Here is a 12105-nt window from a genome sequence, read left to right as displayed (position 1 = left end):
GGGCTGAATAATTTTGCACGCCCAATCTCACTTAAACTACTCTCCATGTCTGTCTCTCCAGCAACCCTTTCACCACGAGTCTCTCCTGATGGAGCGACAGGAGATGAAACTCACCAAAGCGGAGAAGAAGGCCGCCAAGAAGAGCTACGAGGATGAGAAGCGTGCATCGGTGCCCTACACGCGCCCCTCTTATGCCCACTATTACCCCGCCAGCGACCAGAGCCTCACAAATATCCCTGCCTTCAGCCAGCGCAACTGGTGAGATGTTCCCCTGGTCCCCAGAGACGTACACGTTTTCTCAGTAACAATACTACAGTTGCATACAGTCAATCAAATGTATTTTGTAAAGCCCTTTTTACATCAGATACCCAGATTAGCAAACAGTGCAGAAGCAAAGTGTCTAGAAAAACCCCCAAAAAGAAGAAACCCAGAACAACAGGTCCAGGAGAAGGTAGCACTCCTGGCATGGTTCCATGAAGAACTAGAGAGAGATACCTAATGTGACACCAAGTTTTGAATTCCAAAGTTTGAACTGTTGATAAAATCTTTAACCCTCCACTCTCAATTCGGACTGCCAATACCCCACCCTGTCATCTTTCCTCTCCCTTAACCCCCCTTCAGGCGCCCACCCCCCCGACAAGATGAGAAGCCGGTGGTCAGTGTTCGCCCAGTTCAGTCGACTCCAATTCCCACAATGCCTCGCCAGGCGTCTCACAGCTCTGCCCCCACAGCAGACACCGAGTCCAGCTCGGGCTTTCCCGTCAACTACCTGCAAAAGGCGGGCGTATTCGTCCAGAAGATCGTCACCACCACAGATATCGTGATACCTGAAACCAACAGTTCAACTGATGTTAAGGCCAGAATCAGTGCAGGAGAGAGCATCCACGTCATCAGAGGAACGAAAGGGACCTACATCAGGACTTGTGATGGGAGGATATTTGCCATCCGCACTGCAAGCAAGCCCAAGGCAGGGGAAGAGAACTCAGCTGCTGCACCCAAAGGTAGCAATCCCAACTCAACCTTTAGTCAGTATCGTTTTTACTCATTTGGTACATATGGATCTGTTTTTATCCAGTGCTGATGGTTGTTTCGTCTAGAGAAGTATCTGACCCGTCTGTCTTACCTTCCCTATCTCAGACACCCAGAAGGTATCGGAGGAGGCCTCCGCCAACGGCTGCCCCGAAATCCTGAGTGAACTCCAGAGGTACGAGGCTGCAACCAGAACCAAGGCCCAGGATCAGCAGGACTCCAAGGCTTCGTCTGCAGGTGCAGCGGCTCCACAGGAGAAGGCGCCGGCAGAGAGCAACAATGGCAGCAGCATGACTAGCCATGCCAAGCCCTGGAGCGATGCCTCCGCCCCGGCCAAGCCCAGCACAGATGCCATTGCTGCCCTGGACCTGAGGGGCACCAAGCGCAAGGCCTCCACCACGTCCAACGTCGAATGGGCCATCAAAAAGCAGCCGGCCCCCAGCAAGCGCACCTCGGCCCAGTTGCCCCCCCAGGCTTTTCCCTTCGCGGCAGGCTATGACCTCCCACCCATGGGCCTCAACCCAGCAATGCTGGGCTCCATGGGGCACCCCATATTCATGGGGGCCGGCTTGCCCTACTTCCAGTCCCACAGCCAGCAGGGTGACCACCGTCTCATGTTCCCCATGACTCCCGACCCCTTCGGCTTGGGGGGCGGCACCCTACCTAGATCCTCCTCCACCATCACCTCCTCGGCTGCCCCTGACCCAGCCTCCCTAGCTCCCTTCATGCTGGGTGCTGGTATGGCTGGCATGCTGCCCCCAGGTTTCCCCATGTCCTACGGCCAGTCTATGTGCATGTATCCTAACTTGCTGCACCCCGGGGAGCTACCGGCCGCCACCCCAGGCCCCGCTGACTCCAGCTTCTTCTCCCACTTCCCCTCCTCTGGCCTGGCAGTGGCAGGGCTGGGTCGCTCTGATGCCCACTGCCCGGCAGAGAACGCCGGTGGAAGCAGCTCAGACAGCAACAACGACGATGAAGATGATGATGATGTCATTGAGGTGATGGGACAATGAGAGCCTCCAACTGTAGGAAAGAGGCATGTGGGTTGTAGGGGACAGTTAGTGGAGTTGCTGGGGCTAGGAAAGCTGAAAGGGAAGGGACAACCAAGCCCACCTCCTCCCCTAGACCTATTCCCCATCCTAAATGCAACATGCACACCTTTCAGAAAACGAGAATCTGTGTTGGAATATAACAGACTGGACAAAGCACCAAATCCTTATGCTGAATATCTTATTTAAACATTTTTTTAAAAGGCAAATCTGAACTTATGTGATGAAGAAAAATGAACTTGGGGCTTCCAAAATGTTGTCCTGTACTGGCTTTTGCAAATCACTGAAGCAAGAGACTGCTGGGTTTGGACCTGCAAACCACTTCTTTGTCTTCTATTAAAAAAAAAATCCCAGCGGTTGATGACAGACTAGGTTAATAACTAACTGACAATAGACTTGAATTAATATGTCAATTTTATATACGTAGTTGGTAGTAATTATTGTATGGCGCAAAATATCAGTTACATGATATTGTTCTTCATTGTCATTATATGCTACTGAATATTATTTTATATAGTAGTCATGCTCAAAACATGTCACAACTGTTTTCAAAATCGATTTGATTTACCCCTGAATTTACTGCGTTTTGTTTTTCAGAAAATGGACTACTTGAGACTCAATTCAAAGAAACAATTAGGCTCTTTGTTGGGTGAAAGATTAAGTCAAAAACCTTAAACTCAAAGAATGTACGCTTATTTACGACTTTAATGCAGACTTTGGGGACAGGCATCACACTTGTGAAGATCTGATTTTGATTTTTGATATGTCATCTACATTTTTCAAATGTACACATCGTCTACAGGCGACGATGTGAAAACTGTGATCTTGCTAAACTCCAACAGTCCGAAGGGAGCTGAATTGAAAATGCCTTGCCTCTGTCTCTCTGAATGTTACCTAGTGGGAGTAGAGAAACAGCGAGATGGGCAGTCCTAGGACCTGGATCTCACCCATAGTCTTACTGTAGCTTTGCTAAGTGATGCAAATATAACCCATGAACCCTCTGGTGGTCATGTGGGTCACCTGTCTACTTCTCTGTCTGTTTCTGCATTGTGTACCCAAGGGTTCTAGAGTAGAGAACTTCTGTCATAATGACTCGCTCTGCCTTGTGGATAGCATGAACACTCATTTTCAGTTCCTTTTTCTCATCTTTGGCGTATGTGATTTCAACAGAAGAACAAACAGGGTTCAAGAGATCATTGTCAAACCAAAATCATTTGAGAGGAGTCAAAAATAGCTGTGCCAAAAAAAGTACAAAAATGATCCTCTCCAGAGAGGATCATTCTCTGGAGCAACCAAATGTCACCGTCAACTGCTATTGGCCTAGAGAAGAGGGTTTCTTTCCCTAATTTGGTCACAGTTTTGTCATTATAGACTTAGTGAGCTCATTGTAAAGATGATGCTGGCTTAAGACTTCACTGTGTAACAAAGTACCGGGACATTGATTTAGAGAGGGGGGGGGGTTCTGTGACCTGGTTCTGTTTAATAAACAACAGAACTTTTCATTTCTGTTACTGCTGACTGTTATTACCCCCCTCATTACATACGTTGGCCGCCTACTGTCTTATGCCGCATTTACGTGCTAGTCGGAACGAGGAAGCTCGGAAATGTCCAACTTGCTAACTGGTTGAACGCGGCATGTGTATAACTACAATCAATTAGCAAGTCGGGAAATGTCTGACTTTCCAACTAGCATGTGAACGCAGAAACTACCCAACACTTTGGGAAGAGGGAAGCCCAGCCCATCACCTCCACCAAGTCCCTAGCCTTGAGTCTCTTCAGCAAGAGCTTTAAACTCCAGTTATTGAGTTTATTATGAGACCCTTACATAATCAGATTTGTTCATCTTTTCATACCATACTTAAGGTGTTAATTGACCTGTTATTTCTATTTTTTTATGTACCACTCTTATTTATGACAGTGCATATTTATTAATTCCTTTTTTTGTTCTGTTTTTGTAAGGGAAATGTTTTATGTTCGTTTACTAGAACACGTTGATTCTTGTTACATGACTTGAGGTGGTCGAACCACTCATTAGCAGATAGAAAATGTAATCCAGTGCTTTTGTTTACAGGACCAACCAGTCAAGGTGGTCGAACCACTCATTAGCAGATAGAAAATGTAATCCAGTGCTTTTGTTTAGTTTTTATTTATGTTCATATCATCCAGATGTTCATGTGAATCTATCTATCCTCATTGCAAATGAAAGGTAGTTCTCTCAGTATTCATTCATCTTAAGTTGTTGAACCAACTGTTTTTTTCCCATAGATTTCTACATGAATGTAAGTATTTATTTATAAATCAATTCAGTCGGCGACCAACTGACTCTCTTAATTCCATTTATTAAAGTCAAGCTGCTGTCTTGAGGAGAATGGCTGGAAGAGCCTGTATGTAGTTAGTGAATGGACATGTAACAATGGATGGCTTTTAGATAAAGAAAATTTTGTTTCTAAATAAAATAAAATCATGTTTTGAATGGAATTTAAATTTCATTTACTTTGATAAGTTACTCTAATGACACAGATTCTCAAGATCTAGTTGAACATAAGTAACTCTTTCACTAAACTGATGTCCTTTTCAACTTGGTTGGGGGGGAATAGACACTGTGTCGGAAACTGAGCATATAGTCTAGAGACGTCCATCAGATGACATTACCTAAAATCAGATGAAGAGGGCAAGATTGAGTATAGCTCACTCAATCTCCTGTCCTAGTCGACAATCCATAGCAACAGGTTCAAACAAAACTGATATTGTTACACAGAGACTGGTGTACTGTTCTGTATTTAGAATGAATTCATAGTTTTCTATTACATGCTTTTAGTGTTTGTATTAGCTTTGGTGACATGAGCTGTCTGCAAGCCGATGATTGCATGTTTTGACTACGAAACTGAAATGATTTACATAGACTTTACCAATCAAATATTTAAGTAACTGTCCAGTGTTTCCAGATTTCTGACATATTTATTTTTAACCTTTATGAAAATAAGAATTTGTTCTTAATTAAAATGTTGGCCTAGGGACAGTGGGTTAAATGCCTTGTTCAGGGGCAGAACAACAGATTTTTACTTTGTCAGCTCGGGGATTTGATTTGGCAACCTTTTGGTTACTAGTCCAACGCTCTAACCACTAGGCTACCTGCCACCCCCATATATGACCTATATAGTTCATTCATATCACATAGAAATGACTTATAATTAACTACCATATTACTTAATTACAATTTTTTGGAAGGATAATTTAAGTATGTTAAAATCAGCTTTTCTATGTTGGAATGGTGTGGGCATTCATCCTACAACAGAATGGTGTGGGCGTATTCCGGTAACATGGTGTGGGCAAGTAGACTGCTGATTGGCCAGCTCATCCTCTATGAGGAAATGTTTGTTTGTGATACAAGTTTGAGGTGGTGTTTTAAGTGTTTTTTCGGCCACTGTATGAGTTAACAGAATATTAACTTTTAAATGGGAGATTTTCACTGGACAGTTGCTTTAATTACTTACAAGCCTTAGATTTCATCATTAGCTATGCAAGCAGAGTCTGTTAAATTGTATTTAAAAACAAGTGCTTTTATCTTCTCATTATGATAATACTTATTTGAAAAATAAATAAGAATTTAAATGGACCCAACATACAGTATCTTAACATGTAAAAGGAATTCCATGATGTCTGCTTATTCCATGAAACTTGGCCATAGTGGACTGGATTTCCCTTGACTTGTTTACCGCTCTTTGGTGTTGTAGCTCTGTGTTGCCCTCTGATCTATACTGTCATGTTTTAACGCCTTGGGGAATGGTAGGTGCAGGCAGAGATCTGCGAATATCTATGATACACTGCCCTGGTTCTTTGGCTGAGTTTGGGTCTTCTTACATGTCCTAGTAGCTTGGATATTCATGTTTAAATGTTTGAAGGCTTTCAGCGTTTGAGTTGCCTGCCCTTGGCCTTTACATAAGTCAAGCATTCACATGTATTTGGTTCAGTCAAATTGTCCCCCTCGCCATCATTGCATACTCATGATTTAACCTCACTGTACCAGTGGTTTGTCTTTGAATCTGTAGAAGCAGAGCTGTTTTTCTGAGAGAATTTGATCAATATGCAAAAAGGTGACAATGACATTTGAAACACACATCAGAGCAGTACAGTTGTGTCCAGCGTGTGGCTGGTACTCTTTTTCTCCATAAGCACAATTCCACCGAGGCATCCCAGATCCTTGCATGTCTCATCTGGGTCTTTTAGTCTCATGTTTTCAGCACTGTGAGTGGACAAGGTCATTTTAATAGTGTTTATTTTTCACATGATTGTGTTGTTTAAGGGTGTGTACACTTGGATGGATGTCTTCACAGAGGACAGTTTCCAGTTTGTTTCTTGTTTTATTAGTCGTATGGGACACGTATACTTTGTCCACAAAATGCTTACTTGCATACTCACCATTGTTCTTAGCTAGTCAAAGGTCACTCACTTGGGCTTCTGTGGTAGCCAACCATTACCCACTTTGCATTTTCTGCCAGTGAGCTATTAACGTTATCTAAGTTTGATTTCCAATGGTGGAAAAAGTACCCAATGGTTATACTTGAGTAAAAGTAATAGAAAGTTACTCAAGTAAAAGTTAGTCACCCAGTAAAATACTACTTGATTAAAAATCTAAAAGTATTTGTTTTTAAATATACTTAAGTATCAAAAGTAAATGTAATTGCTCAAATATACTTAAGTATTAAAAGTAGTGAAAATATATATATATTTTTGAGATAGCCAGGGGCACACTCAGACATTATTTACAAATTATGCACGTCTGTTTAGTGAGTCCGCCAGACCAGAGGCAGTAGGGATGACCGTGTGTTCTCTTGATAAGTGTGTGAATTTCACAATTTTCCTGTCCTGCTAAGAGTTAAAAATTAAATAAGTACTTTTGGTTGTCATGGAAAATATATTAAATAAAAAGTACAATACTTTCTTTAGGAATGTAGTGAAGTAAAAGTAGTCAGAATATAAATAGTAAAGTACAGATACGCCTAAAAACTACTTAAGTAGTACTTTACAGTATTTTTACTCAAGTACTTTACATCACTGTTGATTTCAGATCAGATTTTGCCAGTGCTCCGTCTGTGGTGTTTGATTCTTGTAGCATTCTGATGTCAGGGTTTTGTCTTTTTTTAAGTCTTGAGAAATGTGAATTATTTTTTATTGTGGAAATTAATAACTGAATAAAATTCATGTGTTTGTGGTTATCCAAGTATTTGTATGCCTCTTGAATCGATGCTTGAGGAGAGAGAACATTTTAAATACTTGTCAGTTTTAATACATTTTTAAGTTATCCATGCCCCATAGGCTGCCCTTGGCAGCTCAAGGATCTAGCAACAACAAAAAACTATGTTTCCCATAATCAACTAGTGCGCCAAACTGGCGTGACTTGACGCTTCGTGTGTGTTGGTGACGGTGGCACTGGCAGCGCAAGTGTTGTTGGTCAGTGTGAAATGCTGGGAGTGCCTCACAAGACATCAAATATTCACGAATAAATCTGTTGCTTTATATCGGAATAACGTTGAAGTAACCCAAGAGACTTCTGACATTCTGAAATCGTAGTGACTCAATTAATTTCGCGTGAACCTCTAATTGTTTGCCTCGACAGCATTGCTTTGACGGCCTGTTGCTTGCTAGCTAACGCAGGAAATCCTCTAACGTTAGCTAGCTGGTGGACTAATTTGATCTGTGTGCTGAGGCGAGAAAAAAAGGAGCTGGTACTGTTTCTTTTTTTGTAGTTTTCGTAGTTCTACAACTCAAACCCGTTTATCAAATGGGTTCATGAACTATAATGGCGGATTTAAAACATCGTAACAGTCTGACTTCTTCCTTAGCTAGTTAGCCTAGCTAACTACTTATTCCACAGTGCTTGCTAGCCAGCAAACTGATGACGTTTATCTAGCTAGCGTTTGCTGGTTGAATATCTGGGAATTGTTGGTATGATTTCTAAAGTCAAGTAGCTATTTACTAATTGGGAAGTTAAATTGTATGTAAACTTCAAGGATGACACTGTTCAATGTCAATTGAGCGTAATTGGCATGTTGCTAAATGTGTCGGCCAGCGTGCTAGTAAGTTATCTAACGTTTGCCCAACTACTCTTATCTAATCAGAAACAAGGTAACTTCAGCAAAGTCCATAGCAAGGTAAGAAAGTTGCTCCATCAAGTGTTTTGAACAGTGAGGCCAGGCCATAAGGTTGATTTAAACCATTAATTAGCATTGATTAATCAGATTATTTCCCGGATGAATCTTCACTATAGAGAGTGGATGTTGTCTGGTTCCGCTGATTTCGTTTGTTATTCTTGGCACTGCTAAACAAATAAGGGGGAAAAGGCCAGCACGTGAGAAGTTGCGGGTCAGACAAACTTACTCATCGGCCCTTGCTCAAGACTAACAGACAACACAATGAATCGCTATCTGCCAGTTGCACGACAGCACTTCTTTGGCGCATTAGCCAATACGAGCGTTGTGGTGAAGTCCATAAGTGCCATAGTGCTCCTTCTGTACCTGCTCTCATGGGCAGTTGACACTCCATATGCCCTGGGCGTGACACCTGGCTACCTCTTCCCCCCTAACTTCTGGATCTGGACCCTGGTGACCCATGCCGTGGTGGAGCAGCATGTGTGGGGAGTGGCAGCCAACGTGGGGACTGTTATCGCCTGTGGCCGTCTGTTGGAGCCTCTGTGGGGCGCCTTGGAGCTGCTCATCTTTTTCACTGTGGTCAACATCTCTGCAGGCCTCCTGGCTGGCCTCTCCTACTTGCTCACGTATGTCGTCACCTTCGACCTGGACTACCTATTCGCGGTGCGAGTCCACGGGACACCAGCCTTCCTCGGGGGGGTGTTGGTGGCCCTTAAGCAGACCATGGGGGATACGACGGTGCTGCGGGTTCCCCAGGTGAGGCTCAAAGCTGCCCCGGCGCTGGTCCTCCTCTGCTTTTCCCTGCTCTGCCTCTCAGGCCTGCTGGAGAGTGCCGCCCCACTGGCGGCCTACAGCTTTGGCGCCCTGGCAGGCTGGGTCTACCTGCGCTTCTACCAGAGGCACAGCCGGGGCCATGGCGACATGTCAGATCACTTTGCCTTTGCCTCCTTCTTCCCTGAAGTGGTACAGCCGGTGGTGGGGCTGCTGGCTGGCCTGGTGCACGCAGCCCTGGTGAAGATCAAGGTTTGTAGGAAGATGGTAAAGCGCTACGACGTGGGGGCACCTTCCTCCATCACCATCAGTCTGCCGGGGACGGACCCCCAGGACGCAGAGAGGAGAAGGTGAGTGCTCTAGAGGCCCAAATAAACACAAACACAGGCATCCATTTACCAAGAGTTGTTTATCTCATGCTTCATTTTCTGGTTGACACACTTACAAGCTATCATACTCATGTCCTTGTTTACATAGACGGCAGTTAAGCCTACATACTGTATCATCACACAGAATTTTGTGTTGCTGCCTTGCTATGTTGTCTTCGGTCTCTCTTTATGTAGTGTTGTGTTCTCTCTCATGTCGAGGTGTTTTGTCCTATATTTATGTTATTTTATTTTTAATTTAAATCCCAGCCCCGTCTCCACAGGAGATCTTTTGCCTTTTGGTAGGCCCTCATTGTAAATAAGAAATTGTTCTTAACTGACTTGCCTAGTTAAATAAAATGATGATCGTCTTACAGGCAGTTGGCGCTGAAGGCCCTAAACGAGCGACTGAAGAAGGTGGAGGACCAGTCGACCTGGCCAAGCATGGACGACGATGACGACGACAATGAGGATGAAGTTCGGACCGACACTCCCCTGCTCTTGGGACAGGAGAGAACGACGCCAGCAGGGGGGTCTAGCGGCTCCCAGAACACCACGGGACAGGAGTCCAGCATCATCAGCTTTGAAGACGCCCCCTCCCGCTCATAACAGACACACTGATACACACTCAGTCATGCTTAGTTTTGACTAGCATACACTACAGTGACTACACATGCACACATTAGCCCTAGCAGTTTGACACATTGTCAACATTGTCAGGCCTATCAGTTTTACGGTCTGACTCCCCAAAGTTGTACACAAATACCATCACGGACCCAACGCTCCTCCGGGCCCACCCTCATATGTTCATTGAAACATTAATGCAATGTACAAACATATTGGTTGGACTCTCCCTACCTACCACTTTGCGTCTCTCCTGAATAAAGTATTGAATGGGTGCACAAAGTGTTTCGTAAAGCTCTTTTGCCCCAAAAGACAGCTGTTCCACACCTGCTACTCGTCTGGCTCCCAGATTTTGTGACTGAGACACTTGGACTGGAGCAGAGACTCTTGGCAAACTCCCCATCTGTTGCTATGTGTTACTATTGTCCCAGAGTACTCTTTCAGCAGACGGACTGAGATTCTCAGCGGTTTTCTAGGTCATCCTTTTGTCCTGATGGGTGTTTCATTTTCAAGGTCAAATACGTCTTTTCTCTGGTCCCCATCACTGAAAGACTGAAATGAATCTAGGTTTACCCCACAACTGTTTTACCGCTGTTAGATCTTCTGTTTTCAAATGTTTCCTAAATTTGTGGGAAACCTGATAATTTGACAAGTTACTCTGTGGATGATGCGTTTCCTGTACCTGTTTTGAGGGGTTTACTTTTGCTCTGAATACTTGGTGATTTTCAGAATATCAACTACTCTGAGTCAGAGTTGGATTACTAGATGGGGAACCATAGCCATAATAGAATAAAGGGAATGTGGGTGTGTCTTCCTCTTTGTTCATACTGTTGATTTAAATTCTGTCAGAATATTTAGTTCTGGACAGAAAGTTTTGTGTGTGTTTGGATTTAGGTGAATGAGTGTGTAACTGGGAGAGGGAGAGCACTAGATTGTTTACACAGTGGCTTCCTGTAATTTCTCACTGGTTTGCCCTGATAAAGTTCAGCAGCTTTTGACAATGACAGTAATAGTCACTGATGCACTCTTGACATGCCGCCTTCTCCCTAAGGAACATTTTGTCAATCTCTTGTTTGTTTCTTTGGCTACGTTCCCACAGGCAGCCCTATTCACTTTTTCTTCCACTAATTGGTCTTTAACTAATCACAGATATTTTTCAGAGCTGACCTGGTTGGTAAAAACGCAGCTTTCTACAGGGAGCCCAATTCTAAACTTTTTTTTCACTAATTGGTCTTTGGACCAATCAGGTCAGCTCTGATGTGATTGGTCAAAATACCAATTAGTGGGAAAAAAATCAGAATTTGGATGCCTGTCTAAACGCAGCCTTTCTAGTTTCTCTTTCTTCCCCTTATTAATCTGTCTCAATGTTGGTTAAGATAAGAACTGCACTCTTAATCTAACACACAATGTATTTATGAGGTTTGTTAATGCTAGTGGCAGTACCTGTTTGTGTGGAATGACTGGAAAGGTTTAGGTGTGGTGAATGATGGCAATACTGATGCAGTTCTGTTTAATTTGTTGGTGGTGACTTCAAGGCTTGGTTTTCAGATATTGTCCGTGCACAGGACAGTTTTCCCTGATTTCCACTATTGGTGTATTTCTTTCTACTGTGGCCATTGCAGATTCCTCTTTAGTTTCTGATCTATTTGTTTATCTCTATATGAAATAAAATATGATTGTATGACATGTAACAATAAATTGTCTTTTTGCAACACTGGGTAGGTGGTACTAATGGAGCACATGTCAGCTGATATTTATTTAGGCTGCCACTAGATGGAGCAGTTAGCACAGTATGTGATACTCTAGAGCTGTTTCATTGTATGTCATGAAGGGCTTTGAACTGACAATCTTTTCCCAGGGGTACTCCACGTTGCCTTATTTAGGTGACTGTGACTTAGATTGGAATGCCTAATAGAAATAAATAATTTATCTAGCTTGACTTATATTTGTGATAAGGGTAGCTCAAATTCAAACGATTACCAGCCTACATTAAAACATGTTTTTACCAAGACACAGATAACAGTTAACATAAATCAACATGAGTGTACTGTATTTTATATTGCATTTAAAAAATGCTTATCCAGACTTTTTAAAATGGGTGTTACCTATATTTTAGAT

General features: G+C 43.2%; 2 protein-coding genes across 4 annotated transcripts in view; both read left to right on the top strand.

The window, feature by feature from the left end:
- The window catches only part of LOC135528075 (helicase ARIP4-like), an 83533-nt gene extending 76239 nt beyond the window's left edge, over positions 1-7294 (top strand). For all 3 annotated transcript variants that reach the window (XM_064956849.1, XM_064956851.1, XM_064956852.1), the window contains 3 exons: positions 62-258; positions 622-1001; positions 1138-7294. In XM_064956849.1, the coding sequence (XP_064812921.1) occupies positions 62-258; positions 622-1001; positions 1138-2042 (1482 nt within the window). In that variant the 3' untranslated portion in view covers positions 2043-7294. The remainder of the gene's footprint in view (positions 1-61; positions 259-621; positions 1002-1137) is intronic.
- Positions 7295-7496: 202 nt separating this feature from the next.
- LOC135528077 (transmembrane protein 115-like) lies at positions 7497-11673 on the top strand. The gene is made up of 2 exons (XM_064956860.1): positions 7497-9348; positions 9741-11673. The coding sequence occupies exons 1-2, from the start codon at positions 8492-8494 to the stop codon at positions 9970-9972; spliced, it is 1089 nt and encodes a 362-aa protein (XP_064812932.1). The 5' UTR covers positions 7497-8491; the 3' UTR covers positions 9973-11673.
- The last annotated feature ends 432 nt before the right edge of the window (positions 11674-12105 follow it).

This window comes from Oncorhynchus masou, chromosome 33, assembly GCF_036934945.1.
Source record: "Oncorhynchus masou masou isolate Uvic2021 chromosome 33, UVic_Omas_1.1, whole genome shotgun sequence".
NCBI classification, from domain to species: Eukaryota; Metazoa; Chordata; class Actinopteri; order Salmoniformes; family Salmonidae; genus Oncorhynchus; species Oncorhynchus masou.
This window is presented reverse-complemented; position numbering and strand designations above follow the sequence as displayed.

Excerpts from the sequence above, each read along its gene's own strand:
- LOC135528077 (XM_064956860.1), top strand. The coding sequence starts at position 8,492 with ATGAATCGCTATCTGCCAGTTGCACGACAGCACTTCTTTGGCGCATTA. Across the intron at positions 9,349-9,740 it reads CAGGACGCAGAGAGGAGAAG|GCAGTTGGCGCTGAAGGCCC; the intron begins GTGAGTGCTCTA and ends ATCGTCTTACAG.